This window comes from Salvelinus namaycush, chromosome 24 (assembly GCF_016432855.1).
Source record: "Salvelinus namaycush isolate Seneca chromosome 24, SaNama_1.0, whole genome shotgun sequence".
In the NCBI taxonomy this organism is placed as follows: domain Eukaryota; kingdom Metazoa; phylum Chordata; class Actinopteri; order Salmoniformes; family Salmonidae; genus Salvelinus; species Salvelinus namaycush.
Window position 1 is genome coordinate 29,130,571 of NC_052330.1, and position 23,280 is coordinate 29,153,850.

The 23,280-nt window shown below is 44.2% G+C and overlaps 3 protein-coding genes across 3 annotated transcripts; 2 read left to right on the top strand and 1 right to left on the bottom strand.

The window, feature by feature from the left end:
* The first annotated feature begins 1,855 nt into the window (after positions 1-1,855).
* Positions 1,856-5,963, top strand: LOC120019157 (26S proteasome regulatory subunit 10B-like). The gene is made up of 14 exons (XM_038962449.1): positions 1,856-1,950; positions 2,385-2,464; positions 2,578-2,617; positions 2,728-2,780; positions 2,898-2,965; positions 3,138-3,252; positions 3,362-3,449; positions 3,751-3,812; positions 3,912-4,035; positions 4,263-4,324; positions 4,641-4,761; positions 5,098-5,178; positions 5,281-5,352; positions 5,463-5,963. Exons 1-14 carry the CDS (start codon positions 1,866-1,868, stop codon positions 5,579-5,581), a joined length of 1,170 nt encoding a protein of 389 aa, XP_038818377.1. The 5' UTR covers positions 1,856-1,865; the 3' UTR covers positions 5,582-5,963.
* A 127-nt stretch (positions 5,964-6,090) lies between these two features.
* LOC120019158 (cell growth regulator with RING finger domain protein 1-like) lies at positions 6,091-10,525 on the bottom strand. Its single transcript, XM_038962450.1, has 6 exons — positions 10,299-10,525; positions 9,477-9,616; positions 7,914-8,094; positions 7,445-7,592; positions 7,088-7,195; positions 6,091-6,784 (listed from the first exon to the last, which is right to left on the bottom strand). Exons 1-6 carry the CDS (start codon positions 10,520-10,522, stop codon positions 6,446-6,448), a joined length of 1,140 nt encoding a protein of 379 aa, XP_038818378.1. The 5' UTR covers positions 10,523-10,525; the 3' UTR covers positions 6,091-6,445.
* Positions 10,526-10,883: 358 nt separating this feature from the next.
* On the top strand, positions 10,884-20,780 carry LOC120019156 (phospholipase DDHD1-like). The gene is made up of 13 exons (XM_038962448.1): positions 10,884-11,684; positions 11,905-12,087; positions 12,829-12,957; positions 13,588-13,735; positions 14,343-14,452; positions 15,244-15,350; positions 15,486-15,745; positions 15,890-15,968; positions 16,085-16,234; positions 16,499-16,563; positions 16,860-17,041; positions 19,543-19,791; positions 20,517-20,780. Exons 1-13 carry the CDS (start codon positions 10,895-10,897, stop codon positions 20,699-20,701), a joined length of 2,637 nt encoding a protein of 878 aa, XP_038818376.1. The 5' UTR covers positions 10,884-10,894; the 3' UTR covers positions 20,702-20,780.
* Positions 20,781-23,280: the final 2,500 nt, after the last annotated feature.

A 23,280-nucleotide genomic window follows, 5' to 3' on the forward strand; every position in this document is an offset into this window, starting at 1 on the left:
TACAACTCTCCTTCCGTGGCCTCCAACTGCTCTTAAATGCAAGTAAAACTAAATGCATGCTCATCAACTGATCGCTGCCCGCACCTGCCCTCCCGTCCAGCATCACTACTCTGGACGGTTCTGACTTAGAATATGTGGACAACTACAAATACCTAGGTGTCTGGTTAGACTGTAAACTCTCCGTCCAGACTCACATTAAACATCTCCAATCCAAAATTAAATCTAGCATCGGCTTCCTAATTCGCAGCAAAGCATCCTTCACTCATGCTGCCAAACATACCCTCGTAAAACTGACTATCCTACCGATCCTCGACTTCGGCGATGTAATTTACAAAATAGCCTCCAACACTCTACTCAACAAATTGGATGCAGTCTATCACAGTGCCATCCGTTTTGTCACCAAAGCCCCATATACTACCCACCACTGCGACCTGTATGCTCTTGTTGGCTGGCCCTCGCTTCATATTCGACGCCAAACCCACTGGCTCCAGGTCATCTACAAGTCTCTGCTAGGTAAAGCCCCGCCTTATCTCAGCTCACTGGTCACCATAGTAGCACCCACCCGTAGCACACGCTCCAGCAGGTATATCTCACTGGTCACCCCCAAAGCCAATTCTTCCTTTGGCCGCCTTTCCTTCCAGTTCTCTGCTGCAAATGACTGGAACGTTCTGCAAAAATCACTAAAGCTGGAGACTCTTACCTCCCTCACTAGCACCAGCTGTCAGAGCAGCTCACAGATCACTGCACCTGTACATAGCCCATCTGTAAATAGCCCATCCAATCTACCTCATCCCCATACTGTATTTATTTATTTATCTTACTCCTTTGCACCCAAGTATCTCTACTTTCACATCTACCAATTTTTTGCTATTGCTATGTTGTAATTACTTCGCCATCATGGCCTATTTATTGCCTTACCTCCCTTATCCTACCTTATTTGCACATGCTGTAAATAGACTTGTCTACTGTATTATTGATTGTATGTTTGTTTATTCCATGTGTAACTCTGTGTTGTTGTATGTGTCGATCTGCTTTGCTTTATCTTGGCCAGGTCGCAGTTGCAAATGAGAACTTGTTCTCAACTAGCCTACCTGGTTAAATAAAGGTGAAATAAATAAATACAAATAATAATGAAAAGGACCCCAAAATAGAGAGGACAGGAGCAGCTTTAGTGTTCCTGAGTTTAAGGTGTCAGTGACAAAAAGAGCAACGGATCATTTATCTGTTTACACAATGGAGTTGTTGGTCATACTATTGGCTGCAGTGTGTGTGGAGGAGGTGAGGCCAGACAGGGTAGTCATCTGCTCTGACTTCTGTGCAGCACTGATTCATTTGTACAGCTTACATTCATTTGTGTCACAGAGCAGACAGGATCTATTGTATGAGGTTTTGCAGTGCTTGTATAGGGTGAAACAGATGGAGATATTTGTGATGTTCCTCTGAGTACCAGCTCATGTGGGAGTAGAGGGGAATGAGGAAGTGGATATTATTGCCAAGCAGGCTCTTAAACATCCTAATGTTGAGATGGAATTGTCCATCAGTAAAACAGAAGCCAAGGGATTAATAAGAACAGTGGTTAAAAATAAGTGGCAAGAGTTGTGGAACAAGGAGAGAAAGGGAAGACACCTGTATAAGATCCAGGAAAAGGTGAGGAGAGGGAGGTCCTCAGGCCGAGAGAGAAGGGAGGAAAGTGTAGTCACAAGGCTGAGACTGGGACACAGAAGGCCACTGTCTCTGGTTCACACCCCAGTCCAGTTGGAGGCGGTAATGCACCTTAAAGTTGGTTGCCAACCGCCATATAAAATCCACAGAAGAAGAAGTAGAAGAAGAAATTGTTTACAATTCCCATAATTCATAGAGGCAAAATGGCTGACACCAGAGAAAAGGGACTTCAAGATTACAGAAAAAGATTACTTGAACATAAAGAGATTGATGGACGTTTAAAAGAGTGTAAGTGATGTATTAGCTTGTCTTTGTCAATATTTCAGAATAATACACATAAAAGGGGTTATCTAACTAAAATAACCAACATGACCAGTTAGCTAATCGGTTGTTGGCTAACTCGCTTTGTCATGCAGTAGAGTTGGCCATAGAAATGAATGGTCATGACAACCGGCTAACGCGTTAGCAAAATGCTAGCTACCAAAACAGCTGCAGTTAACCGTATATTGAAGTGTATTCGCTGTGCTTAGCAAGCTATTTAACCTGCTATTTGCCAAGACCGCTAGCTAACAATAGTAGTTAGAATTTAACTTGAACATTAAAACAATAACAAATGATCAGCTAACGTTAGCTAACAGAGCACAGCCCTATCTTCTAGCTAAAGTTAACTAGCTTGCTAACGTTACATAGCTTGATTTCATACTTGTGTCCTGTGTTTTCAGTGAGGGAACAGCTCAAGGAACAGACAAAACAATATGAAAAATCTGAAAATGACCTGAAGGCCTTACAAAGTGTTGGTCAGGTAAAATTGTGTATTCACACAACATGATTTATTGATAAGCAATAGTGTGCTAAAATTGTCTCCGTATCATAAAGAATGGATTTTAACTGCAACTTCTTGTAATACTTATGCAGATTGTCGGTGAAGTGCTCAAACAGCTGACAGAGGAGAAATGTAAGTTGTAACATTGCAATCGTCCAATGACTCATTATATACCTAGGTCATATACGTCTGACCCTTAGGCATTACATATTATGTCATGTTCATTCTCTTCCTGTCTTCAGTCATTGTCAAGGCAACCAATGGACCTCGCTATGTTGTTGGCTGCCGCAGACAAGTAAGTCTTGAGCCATGACGTGCCCTTGTATCATCAGCATTTATTTACTTTCAGTGAGTGTAAGTGTCACCTCTCCATGATTGTAATGGAGCTCATCTATCTGTCATTTTCACACAGCTGGATAAATCGCAGCTCAAACCAGGCACAAGAGTGGCCCTGGACATGACCACCCTCACCATTATGAGGTAGGCACTGTACACGCACGCATGCTCAAAATCCTAACACACACACACACACACACACAGCCATTGAGCAACTGTCAATTCAGTCTACTGAAACAAAATGTTCCAAGTAAAAGGTATGTCAGCCTTAAATGTTGCTGGTGATGGCAGTTAACATGTCCCTTCCCCACCTCAGATATCTGCCCAGAGAGGTGGACCCCTTGGTGTACAATATGTCCCATGAAGACCCAGGCAGCATCTCCTACTCAGAGATCGGGGGCTTGGCCGAGCAGATCCGTGAACTGAGAGAGGTACTTCTAGCACATCCTACAGTACACTTATGATATTCTTAGAAAATGGGGGTACATGTTTTTCCTGAGCCAGTCAGGTTTTATATATGACCTTCCCCCTGTGTTCCAGGTGATTGAGCTGCCCCTGACCAACCCTGAGCTATTCCTGAGGGTGGGGATTATCCCTCCAAAGGGCTGCCTGCTCTACGGACCTCCAGGTAAGTCACTATCTAGCAGGATTTCACTCTAGACCAAGGCTGAATCTCAAGTGTTTCCTTGATTTCTCATGTCCTTGATTCCTTCACCTACCTCTCAAAACACATTGGATGAGAATATCTAAGGTCACGCCCCTCGCACCTTCTCCTCCAATGTGTTTTGAGAAGGTCGTCCATGAATAAAGGGTGCTGCAAATCACGGAAAGACTTTTGAGATTCACCCTGAATAATGCAAATAAGTTACGTCACTGAGGTCCTGAGGGTTTATTCATAGATTTTCTTTATGCATTTATCTTTTGATTAGGCACCGGAAAGACTCTTCTGGCCAGAGCGGTGGCCAGTCAGATGGACTGTAACTTCCTCAAGGTGACTAGTAGGCTACACTTTGTTTAACTCCACTGGCCTTTCTGACTCTCTTCACCATTCTTTGAAAAACTTGACTGACACTGTGTACCCCTGTGGCAGGTTGTGTCCAGCTCCATTGTGGATAAGTACATTGGAGAGAGCGCCAGGCTCATCAGGGAGATGTTCAACTACGCCAGGGACCACCAACCCTGCATAATCTTTATGGATGAGATAGACGCCATCGGTGAGCATCCTGAGCTGTAGCCTGGCCCCAGATCAGTTTGCACTGTATAGCCAACTGCTATGGTCGTTGTCAACCAGTTGGCTATACAGCACAAACAGTTCTGGGTCCAGGCTAAGCATTCTGAACCCTGATGCCATATCTATTCCTTCTCCCTTTGCTCAGCATTGTGTGCAGTGTCTGGGAACTGGGAATGTGTTGTAATTTAAATACTTGTTTTTCTCTCCAAGGTGGCCGAAGGTTTTCAGAGGGCACGTCAGCTGACAGAGAGATCCAGAGGACTCTGATGGAGGTAAAATGAGCGACCATAACACTTAGATATGTTACATAGAATTGATATTGTTCAACAAACGTTGCTTTCTATGAGAATGATGGTTCAATAAAACATTTATTTGGGGAAAGACCTGGTTCTGTGGCTTGGTCCGTACAGTATATATTGTGGGGATGTTGAAGATAAGACAACTCAATGACGTGTAGCTTGCAGTAAGCTTGACTGGCATTTCAATAAGCGAAGGGTATTACTGTAAGGTGTTTAACATTATTAGGATCCATGGCAGATAATCCTCACTGAATTGGATTTTAACCGTCTTATCTCTGTGTGCACCCAGCTGCTGAACCAAATGGACGGCTTTGACACCCTGCACAGAGTCAAGATGATCATGGCCACCAACCGGCCTGACACCCTGGACCCCGCGCTGCTGCGTCCCGGCAGACTGGACCGAAAGATCCGTAGGTTCTTCCTCATCTCTCTGTCCATCATCACCCAGTCTGCTTCATACTTACTCATCATATTATAATATATGCCATTAAGTAGACTTTTATCCAAAGGGACTTAGTCATGCTTCATACATTTTTCGCATGGGTGCCGCCGGGACGCGAACCCACAATCCTGACGTTGCACGGGCCATGCTGAACCAACTGAGCCATACAGTACCTTATCCCCTTTGGGACATAGGGTCACAATGATCTCCCTCCACTTCCTTCTTTTTACAAACAGGTAGTAACACATGTAAATCTCTATGGTATGAAAAGAGTGACACGTGATTATTTCTACTGTTCCAACAGACGTTGAGCTACCCAATGAACAGGCCCGTTTGGACATCCTGAAGATCCACTCTGGCCCCATCACCAAACACGGAGAGATAGGTGTGTTGATTTGAACACAGCTGGGACATATTAGGTTTAAGTCATGTTTTAGATTTCTGGTACTGTTTCCTTTTAACAGATGTTGGCTTTTTTTCTTCTCAGATTACGAAGCGATCGTGAAGCTTTCGGATGGCTTCAACGGAGCCGATTTGAGAAACGTCTGCACTGAAGCAGGTAGCTGTCATGACTAACTCGTACATTATCAGTCTAGCTTGATGCTGTGATTTTTCTTGAATCCAACCGCATTTTGATCTGCTTAAGTCTGGTCTTTTTCTGTCTACCAGGTATGTTTGCGATCCGTACCGATCACGAGTACGTCACTCAAGAGGATTTCATGAAGGCGGTTCGCAAGGTGGCCGATTCGAAGAAGCTTGAATCCAAGCTGGACTACAAGCCCATATAAATTCCTATATCTTTATTTCTATATGTGAACGTGGGGAGGTTTGCTGTTGGGGCGTTCTCACCAGTAAAACCCATTTTCTTTTTTTTTCTCACCAGTTTTTTTGCCAAGTTGTATGATGCAGAAAAGTTTCTTGGGGGAAAAGTGGATTAGGGATCTGTTCTTATCAGAGAACCATTTCTATAGAGTTGCCAAGAAGTGACCTCAGAACAGCTACAGATATGGGACATGCATACATTGTGTCTCTACCCTCTTGTAGTGTTACATTTCTGCCCAGTATTTAGGATTATATTAACGAGACAATAAATACTGTTGCCATTGAAGCGGCGGTATCTGTAAAAGCATACAAAAGGAGTATGCCATATTAAAAACTTTATCATACTGATCACTGTTATGCTGTTTTTTACCTCGATAAAGCTGTGATGCCTGGTTTGGCTTCTTTGCCAATTTCCAAAAAATTGAATTAATCATTTCTGTCCCTACAAACGATCAATGCTCAGGAGAAAAAGAAAAACAACTTAATATATGGTATATTGATAATAAATAAAATACATCTATACATTACACATAAAAACAAATTGTAGGTTTTCCATATCTACATACATTGTTTACAAACAGTTCAAGGAATAGTTTACACCACAACTATCAACGTGATAAAATAAAATGTATATGCTCACAGCCCTACAACAGTTTGAAATGTCCAATAGATGACTTTGGTGTAAAACCATATCACATCCATTCTATGATAAACACTGATTCCCATGAAACGGTACTATTATATCTGTATTGGACCAGCACCTATAGTGATAATGCACATCCTGGCCACCATACAGCTACTCTAATGACATTGACCTGCTACATCACAGTTCATTCTTCCTCCTCCATAGGGGAATTCTGGAACAGGGCAAACGACTCCAATACGAAAGCTCTGCATATGGGGCAGTGTTGGAAGCGATGGACACAGCCGTCACACACACAGGCGTGCCTGCAGGGTAGCAGAACACGGTTAACAGGTGCATTCTGACACACAACACAGTCTTTGGCTTTTCCCTCCTCTGACCACTCCTCTTCATCTTCCATTCCTGGTGTCTTCTCCTCTTCCTCCCTTCCATGTTCTCTTTCCTGTCGTTCTGGTGGTATCTCTGTGCTAGGGGCGGGGTCAGTCGCCCCTGACAACCCCATGCTCTCAGCTGACATAAAGAGTGACTGGAGGAGACAACAGATACCATTGCATTTATGAGAATGTCAACTGCCAGCATCAGACTTGCTCTTAACAGCCAACAATTTATTCCAATATCTACAATAGCATACCACTAAGAAGAAAGCAATGTATTGGCCTGTATTCTAAGTGGAAAGCTAGTATGGATAATGGAACACAATCGAATATCAGAAGAAAGTAATGACAGGCTACTGTAATCTCACTGAGCCCTTGCCCACTCCATAGAAACATATATTCCTGTTTCAATGGGACTGGATGAATAAATGATGGATAAAGAAACAAAGCTATACCTTTAACTCATACATGTTCCCTTGTGCCGTGAGGAGGTATTGAAACAGGATCCGTGCCGACAGGCTGTATTTGTCATCTGGAACATGGACTACGGTGACACTGGCGGCCTGAGAGAGAGGAACCATGAGGGATAATGAGTGTCACATCTAGGACAAGACCCACGCAGAGAAGGTACCGTTAAACTTACTGAGCACACCTTCTACCGGGGTGTTTATTGTTTTCATATGTTTTCCTTCATTATGTTCCCCTAACCCTACCACCCCTCTCCTAATTGGAGTAAACTAATGGACAACAACATTTAGGCTTCTACTTCCAGCTTACACATGTTCAAGTGTTACCATGACAGTCATACTCACAATGTTGTATGTGTCCCTGGCTTCAGGCTCAGCCAGTGTGAGGAGAGCCACCAGGGGATAACGTTCCCGTGGCAAATGACCAAAATCAGTGATCCTCAGTTCAGCTGGCATCTCGCTGTAGTGCTCCTCTCTGTCCTCTCCACTGATACTGAGGTATTGGTTAAGGGGTGAAATACATGATGAAACTGAACATGATGAAAGACATTAATTAGCCTTGCATGTACTCCATCCATCCTCAATCTTAGTGTAACATCTAAATATCACAATGATTAAATATCATGATATATCATAATACATCAATGAAACTTGCGATATATCATAAAGGATAAATATAACATGAGAAAATAATATATTCTAGAACCTGAATATCAAATCGGACCATCACATGTACAAAACATGTACTAATAATACTAAACTAAGGAAGCAACAATGACACAGATTATCAGATTATAGCCCCTGAGAAGGATACTGGAAACTTTGGCAGTGGTGGTACTGGAAGTGCAGGGCTTCCTGGAACTGTTGTGGTGTGCTGAGCCTGCTGGGGCCATGTTGGTGGGTCTGTAGCGCCCCCTGGAGGGCATGGACACCACAACCCCAGTAACAGCTCAGCACACAGGGCTCCAGGCAGCATGGACGCAGGGACACACCCTCTGAAAGGAGGAAGATAATGAATGATTCATTGTTGATTGAATGATTAAGGCCCGATGGGGTGTGGTATATGGCCAATATACCACGGCTAAGGGATGTTCTTAAGAGTGACGCAACACAGAGTGTCTGGATACAGCCCTTAGCCATGGTATATTGGTCATATACTACAAACCCCCGAGGTGCCGTATTGCTATTGTAAACTGGTTACCAACTAAATTAGATCAGTAAAAGTATATGTTTTGTCATACCTGTGATATACGGTCTGTTATACCACAGCTGTCAGCCAATCAGCATTCAGGGTTCAAACCACCCCGTTTATAATTGAGCAATAAGGCCCGAGGGGGTGTGGTATATGGCCAATATACCACGGCTAAGGGATGTTCTTAAGTGCAACGAAATGCCATTATAAATTGGGTGGTTCGAGCACTGAATGCTGATTGGCTGACAGCCGTGGTATATCAGACCGTATAGCAAAGTATTACAAAACATGAATTTTATCTTCTCTAATTACATTGGTAGCCAGTTTATAATAGCAATAAGGCACCTCTGGGGTTTGTAGTATATGACCAATATACCACGGCTAAGGGCTGTTCTTAGGCACGACGCAACACTGTTCTTAGGCCATATACCCCCCCCCCCCCCCCCCCCCCCGTACCTTATTGCTTTATTATAAACTGGGTGGTTCGATCCCTGAATGCTGATGGCTGAAAGCCATGGTATATCAGACCGTATACTAGCCTAGTGGTTAGAGCGTTGGACTAGTAACCGAAAGGTTGCAAGTTCGAATCCCCGAGCCGACAAGGTACAATCTGTCGTTCTGCCCTTGAACAGGCAGTTAACCCACTGTTCCTAGGCCGTCATTGAAAATAAGAATTTGTTCTTAACTGACTTGCCTAGTTAAATAAAGGTTTTATAAAAAATAATAGCAGTAAGGCTCCTCAGAGGTTTGTGATATATGGCCAATATACCATGGCTAAGGGCTGTGTCCTAGCACTCCCCGTTGCGTTGTGCCTAAGAACAGCCCTTAGCCGTGGTATATTGACCATATATCTCAAAACCCTGAGGTGCCTTATTGCTATAATAAACTGGTTACAACCATAAATAGTACAGTACACAAGTATTTTTGTTTCATCCAATCAGCATCCAGGACCCAAACTACCCAGTTTATAATATGCAATAAAACCTACATTTATATATAATTGATGGCGGCACACCTATAACATAGTATGGGGCATAGACCTAATATAACACTATACTATATGGGCCCGTTTCCCCAGAATGTCCATTGAAATAGCTTTTTGGACCTGGAGGGTTAATCTGGGTCCAGGAATCTGTCCCTATGTGTTGTGTGTTGCATTATAACTGTCCTTGTATGCTCTCTTACCAGTCACAGAGGCCACCCCAGAGGTCCCCATCTCCAGGGCAAAGGGGTTGGTCACCTGAACCATCCTCTTCTCTGGGACAGGCAAGACTGACTCAGTCTCATCAGAGCTACGAAGAATCACTGGGACATCGAAACCAAACCTATGGGGGACGAGGTGGAACAGCACAGAACATTTGAATGGAGATATTCCATTATGTTGTGTGTATAAGAGATCAGACGAGATTTTCGAAGTCGCCTACATAACAACTTGACAAATTGATATTGCACGCACACCATTTTTTTAAATAAAAGTTTATATCATCCCATTTTTGGGGATGATATATAAAAAATTAATGCTCTCTAATAGCCAACCTTATGAAAAGTATGACAATTTGTGTAGAACATTATAAATGAATTACAAAATTCTGCCAACCACTTTAATGTTATAATAAAACAAGTAGACAACAGTGCAGAAAAGTGAACATTACAGTTCACTTCAGAGGCAATGTCACTATGTTCCAGTTTCCGGAGTCCCATGTTTATCCAACGCCACAATGTTTCATTTTCTCGCGTGCCGAACATTGCGTCACTGTATTTTTGTCACGTGAGGTGTCAATGTAGCAATAATGGTGTGCTGTCAAACGATCAACGCCTTTTGCCATCTTTATTACAGCGAAAGAGAGGAGGAATTGGACTTTACTGAACAGAATATAAACATGACTGACTTCTAAATTTCGGCACAGATACGACAGATAGCTAGCAACGTTATGTGTAGGCTAAAATAAGCCCTTCATTTAATAACCATAGCCTAATGTTGTTGTCAAGGCAATTTGATAAACCTACCAGCCGAGGACCATGGCGGCGGTAACAACGAAACATAAGGATATGACACTAATGTAAAATAAAGGAGAATATTCATACAACATAACTAGAAACACGGCTGCCATTTTTAATCTGGCTAACGATAAATAAACCGATTTATGATCAAACCCGTGGATAAAAAATACATTCGTATCCTCCATAGCAGGCACTTCCGTCACTACGGTGTCCTGTGCACATACCCTCATGCGCATTTTTTCGCGCATTTGGGAGGAGCACTTAGTCGACCATCTGTAGTAAGCAAACCGCAGATAGGAAAAGGCGAATACAATAGGTGAACAGATAGCCTCCCCAGAGTCCCACTTTGTTCCTGCCAGTAGATCTATCTTTCAATCATTTCAAAAAGTCTCAATTTCGGTAGCCTATTTCTGGGAGAGTGGATGAACCGGCGCACAGATGGTGGCATTTGTGGTAATAAGCAAGGAGAAGGTTTTGAAACCGTTAGTCCTGGACCTATCTATGACAAACCATTAGGTAAGCAAAAGGCACAGAAATAAGGTTGAGGACGTAGGCTAGACTATATTTTTTATTTAGACAATAGGCTCTTTTTTTGTCAAGTCATGAGCAATTTTAAGGACATAAAGTCGACCTGTCAACTGAGCTCGGATAATAATTCCGTGAGCAGCAATGACTGGGATATGGCCAATGATGTGTTTGTGACCTGCTACGAGGACCCGATGGGAGAGAATATACACGGGGAGATGGACTCGGTCCAGTCCGGCTTGGAAATACACCTGCCTCCGCTGCTGCTAGGCGATCACCGTTTATCTCAGGACAGCATGCTATTGGGCCTAGTGGAGGAAGCTTACTCGGGCTATCATCCTCTCCCCGACTCGGAGACAGACTATTTGGATATCACAAACGACCTGAACTACACCGAAAGTGATGGGAATGTGACTACAAAGAAACGTAACCGCTCCACCAGTTCCAGGCACCGCGGGGAGGTCGTCACCGAGCTGGGACCAGAGGAAGTGCGATGGTTCTACAAAGAGGACAAGAGAACATGGAAGCCATTTGTTGGACATGACTCTTTGAAAATTGAAGTCATTTACCGCAAATTATGTGAACTAAATCCCTGCAAGGTCAAATGTCGGAGTCCCACCACCGAACAAGAGGATGCCAGTGAGTCGGCCACGGGTTCCGAGCTCCAACTGGAAGATGTGGCACACGGGGGAGCTGTTCAAGCAGAGACGGCGACAGGGGCGGCAGAGGTTGGAGGGGACAGAGAATGGGAGAAAGATGAACTCGACCTGGATTCCATAAGTGTAAACGTTGAGGCTGTTTGTGTCAGAGGTGGTCTCTACGAAGTGGACGTCAAAGACAAAGAATGTTACCCCGTCTACTGGAACCGTGAGTAGCCTGTTCTTATCACTATATACAATTCTTCACTCCCTCACTGTTTGTCATGTTAATCCTGATTATATCACACCGATTCCCAGTTCTATTCAACACGGCTGCCATAACAGTCCCAAACCTGTCAGAGCACAGATTGAGCAACTGATACTGCCCATTCAATAGAGTTGCACCGACATCACCATAACCACAATGTAATCCCTCTGTATGTCCACAGAGCAGGACTGTATTGCCGTGATGAGGGGTCAGTGGTTCGTTGACGGCACGTGGCTTCCCCTTGAGGAGGACGAGAGTGACCTCATCGAGCTGGAGCACCTTGCCCGTTTCAGGGGGCACCAGACGAGGGAGACCTACGAGGCCGCCATTGAAGTGGTGACCACCACAGTGGACAACAAGGATGGTAAAGTGGATGGACTCAATGGCAAGTGGGACATGGGCGTGCGGGGCGTCGGTTGTGACAGTGTCGATGAAGGGTATATGTGAATGATATGAATGAACACACACCCCACTGGTTCTGCACCCAAAAACAAACACTTTGAATATAGAAAGAACAAAACATAGCTAGAACATCGCACATGGCAAAGCAAAAGCACATGGCATATGCTGCTCCGAAGTGCTTTCATTGTCCCTGTACCTAACTACAGACAACACTAGCTACTGTTCAGCACTACAGTAAGTGAGTCACTATACTGTGTGTAGGCTGTCTTTCTTTACTGTCAAACCATTTAGGCCAGCGTCACAAAGAAAGCTCTGGTCAGCTGAGCTCGTTTTAGCCGAGCTCCGTCGAAACCAGGTGGACATTCAGAGGTTCACCTGAAAGTGAATACAAACTGTCATAGTAAAAATGGAAGGAAAAATGGCAGATTGACGACATACATGACAGCTGTGTCATGTTCATTAGGGTACGCCTTAGGAACATGTTTTAAAGCTTTTTGCTTGCAGAAAAGAAAAACAAGCGATTCTTATTGGACAAGTTCATATCTGTTTGGGACCATTTTCTTCCATTTAGTAACTACTGAACACGACTACTGTTTAAGTGCGTGCAAGTGGGACTTCTCCAAACGTCACTGGAGACTTAATTCACATGAACAGAATGAAGTCAATAGGTCTGTGTTAATTACTGTTCCTCGTCTTCCTCCAGCAATCCACAGTTTGAAACTGAGCCGAAGCCATGTGGACTGGCACAGTGTGGACGAGGTGTATCTCTACAGTGATGCCACCACCTCCAAGATCGCACGCACTGTCACCCAGAGACTGGGCTTCTCCAAAGGTTTGTATCCCCACTGACATGAAATAGGAATCCTCTGTGTTTCACTGCCTACAATATGGTGTGTAACACCTTACTTAAAACCTGCAGGTACAATGCATCCTATAATGGTTATAATGTATTGTAAGACTTGTCATAAGCATGTATGAACCCCTTATAATGTCTCATCTCATAACGATCCTGACTAAGAACTAGCAGACTTTTGTGGGATTTGCTCAAATACTTTGTTTTGGTACTACATAACTGTACAGTTACAGTAGGCTAATCAAGTTCAAGTTTTTATTTACACTAATATGGCGTTCAATACAAAGTGAAATCCATGTGCAAACAACATATGAAATGGATAGGAGGATGACAACAACAAAAACATTTAAAACATCCAGCAATTTATTGAGTGACTCATTAATGAGCAGAGAATGGGTGATCTTTTGTACCGTTCGGTTGTCAACTCTGGTATAATGTTGTCAGTTGGTTTTCTCCAGCGTGTCTTCCTGCCCTTCCCTGGGTTTCCCTGCTTTTCCCTATGTTTCCCTGTTTCCCTGGGTTTCCCTGGGTTTCCCTGAGTTTCCCTGTTTCCCTGGGTTTCCATGTGCTCTTGTATATGGTAAAAGAGCTGGTTTAATTCCTCCTCAGCTGGCAGTAGTGGGACGCGTCTCCATCGGGGCTATGTGGAGGAGGCAGCGCCCGAGGACACCCCGCCCGAAACAACACACATCGTCTTTGTGGTGCACGGGATTGGTCAGAAGATGGACCAGGGCCGCATCATCAGGAACACAAGCATGTGAGTTACAGGAACAAGGAACTCAGTGACGATATAGTATAAAACTCTCAGACCCTGTCAACGGGTTTTATACAATCTAATATGTTTATAATATAGTAATATTATGGGGAAAGTGAGCAGAGTATGAGAAAGTATACCAAACATTGGAGGATTAAATCTAAGGTCCTCACGGAACCATTGTTAATGAGCAATTATTATCACCTACAGCACCAGTCAAAAGTTTGGACACACCTACTCATTCAAGGCTTTTCTTTATTTTTACTATTTTCTACATTGTAGAATAATAGTGAAGACATCAAAACTATGAAATAACACATATGGAATCATGTAGTAACCGAAAAAGTGTTCAACAAATCAAAATATATTTTATATTTGAGATTCTTCAAAGTAGCTACCCTTTGCCTTGATGACAGCTTTGCACACTCTTTGCATTCTGTCAACCAGCTTCATGTGGTAGTCACAAACTGTATGTTTTGCATTTTGATGCATTAATAATGCATGTATAATGCTTCAGAAAGAGGGTATTCATAGGAAATATGACCAAATATTCTTGGTGATGTATTTTTTCTTAATGTGGATCTGTGTCTGTGCCATTTCTCGTCTATAGGATGAGGGAGGCTGCTAGAAAGATGGAGGAGAAGCATTTCTCAGATCGTTCCACAGGACACGTGGAGTTCCTTCCTGTGGAGTGGAGGTCCAAACTGTGCCTGGATGGAGGTATGTGTGGCCACTCTCACTTTGTGACCTATTGAACTCCTATGTGGTCAAAACGTTGTCTGTGGTAGTATAGATTGAACACCTAAGTGGTGGAAACGTTGTCTGTGGTAGCATAGATTGAACACCTAAGTGGTGGAAACGTTGTCTGTGGTAGCATAGATTGAACACCTAAGTGGTGGAAACGTTGTCTGTGGTAGCATAGATTGAACACCTAAGTGGTGGAAACGTTGTCTGTGGTAGCATAGATTGAACACCTAAGTGGTGGAAACGTTGTCTGTGGTAGCATAGATTGAACACCTAAGTGGTGGAAACATTGTCTGTGGTAGCATAGATTGAACACCTAAGTGGTGGAAACATTGTCTGTGGTAGCATAGATTGCAGGGTGTGGTGTCTGTTTTTATCATGTGAGTAACATTGTATGTGCTTGTGTAATATTTTTCCACATCTACTTTGGACCTCACTTTCAATTTGTTCTAAGAGGTAAATGCAGTAACAGCTGTTGATGTGTAATGAAGACAAACAACTTAACCTGTGAACCCACTGGTCTGTTTGTGCTTTAGCCGTAACGCATGACAACAATACAACAGTTATTTACTGTACATGCTGTATTGGACTGGGCTTCTCACCAGACGGGTTGAAATGTGTTCTTTGTTGATGACTTTGTGTGTGTGTGTGTGTGTGTGTGTGTGTGTGTGTGTGTGTGTGTGTGTGTGTGTGTGTGTGTGTGTGTGTGTGTGTGTGTGTGTGTGTGGTGTGTGTGGTGTGTGTGTGTGTGTGTGTGATGGTTGTAGACACAGTGGACTCGATCACTCCAGACAAGGTTCGTGGACTCAGGGACATGCTCAACAGCAGTGCCATGGACATCATGTACTACACCAGCCCTCTGTACAGAGACGAGGTGAGATCCTCTCACAAACATACACAGATACACACAAACACACACACTTATCATGTGTTGCATTGAACAGTCCCACACAGAAATCACTCTCAGCCACACACAAAATCTAATTGGTCCCACTGTTTGTTTCTGTAGATCACTAAGGGTCTAACTCAGGAGCTGAATCGTCTCTACAGCCTCTTCTGCATGCGGAACCCTGAGTTTGGGGAGAGTGGCAAGGTGTCCATCGTGTCCCACTCCCTGGGTTGTGTCATAACCTTCGACATCATGACAGGCTGGGATCCGGTACACTTCCGTCATGAAGAACTATGGGCCGAACCCGAGGTGATGCAAGAGCGCTGGCCAAGCTGTCAGGGGCGTCAACTACAAGAGGAGATGAGACTCACACGACTCAGGTAGGTAGACACTCCCTAGCCAGGGTCATATTCATTAGGCACCAAACGGATGAACACAGTGGTCACCCAGTCGCCCACTGTAATTTGTCCCCAGTGTTAAATGTTAATGTTAATTTATAGTTGTGTTGCATTCATGTCTAAAAGGTTACGAGATTTGGAAAATCAGTTTGCTGGGTTGCAATCCCCGTCATCTGAAGGCTCTTCTTCAGCCTTGAAATTTAAGGTGACGTCGACATATTCTTTATTCCATTCCTTCTAATTGTTGTGACAGACCTACTGAGCTGGGAATTAACCCTTTGTCATCCTCTGATGTTCTCTGCGCCGTTTATTTGCTTCTAGGTGGAGAACTTTTTCTGCATGGGTTCTCCCCTTGCCGTGTTCTTGGCGTTACGAGGGATCCGACCGGGGAACAACGTGACTCAGGATCACATCTTACCCAAATCCATCTGCCAACGTCTCTTCAACGTCTTTCATCCTACTGACCCTGTGGTGAGCCAACCAAATTAACCAGACAGTAGAGTCATTCAGTCATGCAGTCAGTCACTGATGGTACACTGAAGTATACTGTACCGATAAAGGATTGGAAGGTGAAAGGGGAAGAGCTTTGGTAGAGGCTCAGCTGCCATTTCCGCCTTCAGAATCACATCAAGCGGCTAGCTAGCTAGCGCAGCAAGATTTGGTTCTGGGTTCCAGTATCAAGATTGCTGATTGCATGATGGATGTGCTTAATGATGCCTATGGCTGTATTTTCAGGCTTACCGATTGGAGCCACTGATCTTAAAGAACTACAGTAACATTTCACCTGTCCAAATACACTGGTGAGTAGTGGATTGAGTATGTTTGAGAAGAATAGGTCAGAATGAGTTACACTGGGGAGTAGTGAATTTAATATGTTATTTTGAATATATTAGTTCACAGTCAACACACACACACACACACACACACACACACACACACACACACACACACACACACACACACACACACACTAACACTAACAGATTGGGAACAGCAAATAATCGGCGGCAGAGCAGCACCCCTGGAGCAGTGTTGTATGAATCAGGAATTTCCATGTTTGTGAATGACATGTGTATATTGTGACCGGGTTCTACAGGTATAACACATGTAGTCCGACACCATACGACCAGATCCGTCCCACGCTGCTCAACCCTGCACTGAAGGAGAGAGCATCCATCTCGGACACGGAGAGCCTCCCCAGCCCCTGTACCTCCCCCCCTCAGACCCGAAGACACTACGGAGAGTCCATCACAAACCTGGGGAAAGCCAGCATTATGGGTGAGAGAGGGAGCGGGAGAGAGAAGGGGGAGGAAGGGAGAGACATAGGGACTTTCTGTGTCAGATTCTTTATTTTTATCTCCTTGCTATTTAGACTTTGTTCTTTGTTTATCTTGTTGTTTTTATTTTGGACTTTCCTGAAATCGCCTTCTTTTGTTAGGTCATAGTGGAGAGAGTGGGCTGTTAGGTCATAGTGGCGAGAGTGGGCTGTTAGGTCATAGTGGAGAGAGTGGGCTGTTAGGTCATAGTGGAGAGAGTGGGCTGTTAGGTCATAGTGGCGAGAGTGGGCTGTTAGGTCATAGTGGAGAGAGTGGGCTGTTAGGTCATAGTGGAGAGAGTGGGCTGTTAGGTCATAGTGGAGAGAGTGGGCTGTTAGGTCATAGTGGCGAGAGTGGGCTGTTAGGTCATAGTGGAGAGAGTGGGCTGTTAGGTCATAGTGGAGAGAGTGGGCTGTTAGGTCATAGTGGCGAGAGTGGGCTGTTAGGTCATAGTGGCGAGAGTGGGCTGTTAGGTCATAGTGGAGAGAGTGGGCTGTTAGGTCATAGTGGCGAGAGTGGGCTGTTAGGTCATAGTGGCGAGAGTGGGCTGTTAGGTCATAGTGGCGAGAGTGGGCTGTTAGGTCATAGTGGAGAGAGTGGGCTGTTAGGTCATAGTGGCGAGAGTGGGCTGTTAGGTCATAGTGGCGAGAGTGGGCTGTTAGGTCATAGTGGAGAGAGTGGGCTGTTAGGTCATAGTGGAGAGAGTGGGCTGTTAGGTCATAGTGGCGAGAGTGGGCTGTTAGGTCATAGTGGAGAGAGTGGGCTGTTAGGTCATAGTGGCGAGAGTGGGCTGTTAGGTCATAGTGGAGAGAGTGGGCTGTTAGGTCATAGTGGCGAGAGTGGGCTGTTAGGTCATAGTGGAGAGAGTGGGCTGTTAGGTCATAGTGGAGAGAGTGGGCTGTTAGGTCATAGTGGAGAGAGTGGGCTGTTAGGTCATAGTGGCGAGAGTGGGCTGTTAGGTCATAGTGGCGAGAGTGGGCTGTTAGGTCATAGTGGCGAGAGTGGGCTGTTTGGGTTTAGTCAAGGACAGACCCACCCACATACACAAAAGTATGTGGACACACCTTAAAATTTGTGGATTCGGCTATGTCAGCCACACCTGTTGCTGACAGGTGTATTATATCGAGCACACATCCATGCAATCTCCATAGACAAACATTGGCAGTAGAATGGCCTTACTGAAGACCTCAGTGACTTTCAATGTGGCACCGTCATAGGATGCCACCTTTCCAACAAGTCAGTTCGTCAAATTTCTGCCCTGCTAGATCTGCCCCAGTCAACTCTAAATGCTGTCATTGTGAAGTGGAAACGTCTAGGAGCAGCAAAGGCTCAGCCTCGGGCCAGCTGAGTGTTGAAGCGTGTAGTGTGTAAAAATTCTGTCCTCGGTTGTAACACTCACTACCGAGTTCCAAACTGCCTCTGGAAGCAACGTCAGCACAAGACCTGTTAGTCGGGAGCTTCATGAAATGGGTTTCCATGGCCGAGCAGCCACACACAAGCTTAAGATCACAATGTGACATTGTCAAGCGCCGGCTTGAGTGGTGCAAAGCCTGCCGCCCTTGAACTCTGGAGCAGTGGAAACGCATTCTCTGGAGTGATGAATCACGCTTTACCATTTTGCAGTCCGACAGACTAATCTAGGTTTGGCGGATGCCAGACCATTTCTGTGCTTCCAACTTTGTGGCAACAATTTGGGGAAGGCCCTTTCCAGTTTCAACATGACAAAGCCTCCGTGCACAAAGCGAGGTCCATACAGAAATTGTTTGTCGATCGGTGTGGAAGAACTTGACTGGCCTGCACAGAGCCCTCACGACTGCAAACCATGCCTAATCGCCCAACATCAGTGCCCGACCTCACTAATGCTCTTGTGGCTGAATGGAAGCAAGTCCCCACAGAAATGTTCCAACATCTAGTGAAAAGCCTCCCCAGAAGAGTCGAGGCTGTTATAGCAGCAAAGTGGGGGACCGACTCGATATTAATGCCCAGGATATCAGAATGAGATGCTCGACGAGCAGGTGTCCACATACTTTTGTTTATATGTAATTGTGTGGAAAGATGTCATTTGATCTAGCTGAAACAGAAGAAGCTTGCATAGCTGAAACACTGTCCAGAAAACACAGCCTCAACAAATCAATGGAGAGCAATTAAGTCTTTTAACAAGGATTGACACTAGAGGTCCTCTGATTCATATATTTCCTTTATTCAGGATTAGATCATGTTTTTTTAAAGAACACTTTGCTGTATAGGACCAAATCTAAGGTAATGATTTGTAAATGCGTGGGTGTGCTATGTACAGTATAAATGTTATTGGGTTTTCCTGCCTATATCTGTGAGGACACATTAGTTGATTGACATGTGTTGTCCTGTGCTGTGCTGCTCCATGTGATTGTGTATGTGTGTTTGTATGTGTGTGTGTGTCTGTCTGTCTGTCTTTGAGTTTCACTGTGTTCTCCATGTCGGCAGGTGCGGCCAGTCTCGGGAAAGGCATTGGCGGGATCTTCTTCTCCCGCTTCTCACGCTCAAGTGGTCAGGTGGGCAACGTGGAGGAGGAGCCTTCCGATTCAGAGGGCGGGGTCTTGGAGGTGGATAATGCCGTATCAGGAGAGGAGGGTGTGGCTACGGAGTTAGAGAAGTTACCTGTAGTAGAGGAGACAAGGGAAATAGAGTCCTCCATATCTCGGTCCACCTCAGCTATCCTGGACAACACCACATGTACGTATCAGGGATGGAAATCAAGCTAGCCGTGGCTAGTACTTTTCAGACCGGGCTAGTAGAAAATGTGTCCAACTAGCCCAACGGTTAGTGAAATGTTGTCTTTTCAATTATCGCATGACAGATCTATTTAACCGAAGCACCTACCCTACTGCTCTCCCACAGACCTGGATCAAATATGTATTGCAAATACTAAATACTTGAGGTGTGCTTGATTTAGTGTGTCAGGCATAATCAATCAACCAATCATTCAACCAATTAACCAATCAAATGTATTTGTAAAACCCTTATTACTTGTCACAAAGTGCTTTAACATTAACCCGGCAATACAACCAAGAAGCCAGAGCACAGTGGCCTACAGTGGCCTAGAAAACCTCCTTGGAATGAAGACATCTAGAAACTCTGCCCTGTAACATAACCAAACCTGTATCATAATGAAGACATCTAGAAACTCTGCCCTGTAACATAACCAAACCTGTATCATAATGAAGACATCTAGAAACTCTGCCCTGTAACATAACCAAAAGTACAAACTCAAGCTAAATCAAGTGTTTGTATATAAAGTGTTTGAGGTATGCTCCGTCATATTGTTATGGGAAACCAGCAGTGAACTTTACTACGAACTATGTCCTTTTCCTATTTCCTTTTCTAATTCTGTTTGGTTACAGTATCTATGGCTAGTATTACAAGTGTTTGCTTTAACTCTGTCTTTCTTTGTGTTACAGTGGAGTTGGAGAGGCGCATTGACTTTGAGCTGCGAGAAGGCATGGTGGAGAGCCGCTATTGGTCGGCGGTGACCTCGCACACAGCCTATTGGTGTTCACATGACGTGGCACTGTTTCTTCTCACCTTCATGTATAGACAGGGGTATCCCACTCAGCTCTCTGAGGATAACCCAGAGTTATCCTAACCCACAGCCAACACACACAGAGAGAGGAACACACACACACACACACACACACACACACACACACACACACACACACACACACACACACACACACACAGAGACACACACAGAGAGAGACACACACACACACACACACACACACACACACACACACACACACACACACACACACACACACACACACACACACACACACACACAGAGACACACACAGACACACAGAGAGAGACACACACACACACACAGAGACACACACAGACACACAGAGAGAGACACACTCTTTTTCCCTTTCCCTCAACACATATAATAGTCTCCCAGTGCCAGTGTACACACAGAAATTTGCGACCAGACCGATTAGACATAACTGTATATCAGAGACCACTTCACAGCCTGTGGTCATCCCGTCAAAGACCGTACCTATGGTCCTAATAGTGACTGTTCCTCATATACCCACCCTGTGGGTTTATTGAAGACTTTACTCCCCAGGCACACACCAACCTCAATGAAGACTGCTCCTCTTTCCTGTGACTAAATGATGACTCTAGGATCAAGCATCTGTCAGTGTTCATTATCTTGGACTCGGCAGTGACTGTGTTGGTGTCGGACACAGCTTTGAGTGAGTCTGTGTGACTCCTGAAACTGTAGCCATGCCTCTAGCCCAACCTCTCCTCTCACAACTCCCAGCATCAACACTCATTTAGATGTTTAGCCTGTTGAGAGCGTTACATCCAAATCCATCCCTCAGAACATTGAAACCCATTTGATTTCATCATTTGATTTCAACCCGTTAGGTGGATCAAAGTGGATTGTTGCAGAAGGTTTGAAGTAGCCTGGTTAAACATTGTTTTTTCCGTTCAGTCTGGTTTGACCAGGCTAGGGTTAATGCTGCTTTATTGATGAGGTCATTGGACCTGAGCACGTGGTAGAGTAAATAGAATGTAGCTCTATAGACTACCTGTACTGCTACGATGATGATATGTTGAGGTACCATGTTTACACTAACTAACTAACTGAACGTTTTTATAAGGGATGATGGAAAGATGCTAATGTTAAGTAGACAATTTGAGCAAAGTTGCCATATACAGTTATTTGCTTGTCTCATAACTTAATGGCAGGTTCGGTCTCTTGGCTGATCCATCCATCGGGAAGACCACAGAATTGTTTTAGTTCTACCGTGAATTGTCTTGATCCAACAGAGCACTACTATATCTGTTTGTACTACTAACATGTTGCACATAACGCAGTAACTTTCTAGTCAGGCAACAAACAGACAACATATCAGTAAAACAAGAGGAACACAGGCATGAAGGACCCATGCAACATATTTTATTTACATCCAAGTAACTAAAGAGAGTTGCATTGGAGAGGACTGGATAATACACTGTACTAATACAATATACTTTATTAGAATCAATAATGATTTGGGTCAAAATGAAAACAAAGCATGCAGTATGTACATGCTTGGGCTCCCGAGTGGCGCAGCGGTCTAAGGCACTGCATCTCAAGTGCAAAACGTGACACTACAGTCCCTGGTTTGAATCCAGGCTGAATCCCATCCGGCCGTGATTGGGAGTCCCATAGGGTGCCGCACAATTGGCCCAGCGTTGTCCGGGTTTGGCCGTCATTGTAAATAAGAATTTGTTCTTAACTGACTTGCCTAGTTAAATAAAGGTTAAAAAACAATGTCTTGCTGTTAGTGAGGGATTATAGCATGCAGGCTCATTTGTTAAAGGCTTTTAGCAAAGTAATTACACTAACATCAAATGACATCACTTACATCAGATCTCTCTGCCAGAATAAAGCTTGCCATCAGGACGTTTTTTAATATGATTTATGTAAACACAACAGAGTTTTTTTTAACACAGTATCTGTTAGGATTACTTTTTACTGTCTTGTGAATGTTAGCTATTTAATTTCTCCTCAGATGTATTTGAAAGCCTCCCTTGTTAGATCAGACTGTCAGATTCCTAGGTATTCTACTCTGTCATCCCCATGCCTTTGCTCTAACACCTGGTTCCCACTACAGGGCCGACCCAAATCAAACTGTGCTGGCACAGATATTTTATTTTCACATTGTCCTTTCTAGCATGGTTCTAACAGCTATGGTGGATGCATAACCAGACTAGGCCAGTACAACACAGCACAGTTTGGCTCTGTAGTATGAAAGGTTATTGAGAAACCTCTTAGTGAGTCTTACCCATGCTTCTCTCCTTGGTTCTTTATATCCTTGTTTACATGTCGTCCCACTGGGCACAGACGTCAATTCACTATTCCACGTTGGTTCAACGTAATTTCATTGAAATGACGTGGAAACAACATTGATTCAACCAGTGTGTGCCCAGTGGGATGTTGTCACTGTTACACTCATAGAGATGATAGGTTCATCGTCCTTAGGATACAATTTACCCATTCATGTGCCATGACGTGTAAGTGACATAGATGTCTTCTCTTAATTTTGCATAGAGTTGTCATTCATGACAAAATGAAGTACTGTACCCTAGGGAACAGTGGAGGCTGCTGAGGGGAGGACGACTCATAACGGATGGAACGGCGCAAATGGAATGGCTTAAACACATGGA

What these genes read in the sequence shown, in the direction of transcription:
- LOC120019158 (XM_038962450.1), bottom strand. Translation starts at nt 10,522, where the DNA reads ATGAGGGTATGTGCACAGGACACCGTAGTGACGGAAGTGCCTGCTATG. An exon ending in TGGGGTGGCCTCTGTGACTG is followed by an intron (nt 8,095 to 9,476) that starts GTAAGAGAGCAT and finishes TCCTCCTTTCAG; the next exon opens with AGGGTGTGTCCCTGCGTCCA. An exon ending in CACCACTGCCAAAGTTTCCA is followed by an intron (nt 7,593 to 7,913) that starts GTATCCTTCTCA and finishes CCAATACCTCAG; the next exon opens with TATCAGTGGAGAGGACAGAG.
- LOC120019156 (XM_038962448.1), top strand. Translation starts at nt 10,895, where the DNA reads ATGAGCAATTTTAAGGACATAAAGTCGACCTGTCAACTGAGCTCGGAT. An exon ending in TTACCCCGTCTACTGGAACC is followed by an intron (nt 11,685 to 11,904) that starts GTGAGTAGCCTG and finishes GTATGTCCACAG; the next exon opens with AGCAGGACTGTATTGCCGTG. An exon ending in CAAACTGTGCCTGGATGGAG is followed by an intron (nt 14,453 to 15,243) that starts GTATGTGTGGCC and finishes TGATGGTTGTAG; the next exon opens with ACACAGTGGACTCGATCACT.
- LOC120019157 (XM_038962449.1), top strand. Translation starts at nt 1,866, where the DNA reads ATGGCTGACACCAGAGAAAAGGGACTTCAAGATTACAGAAAAAGATTA. An exon ending in TGGACTGTAACTTCCTCAAG is followed by an intron (nt 3,813 to 3,911) that starts GTGACTAGTAGG and finishes CCCCTGTGGCAG; the next exon opens with GTTGTGTCCAGCTCCATTGT. An exon ending in CACCAAACACGGAGAGATAG is followed by an intron (nt 5,179 to 5,280) that starts GTGTGTTGATTT and finishes TTTTCTTCTCAG; the next exon opens with ATTACGAAGCGATCGTGAAG.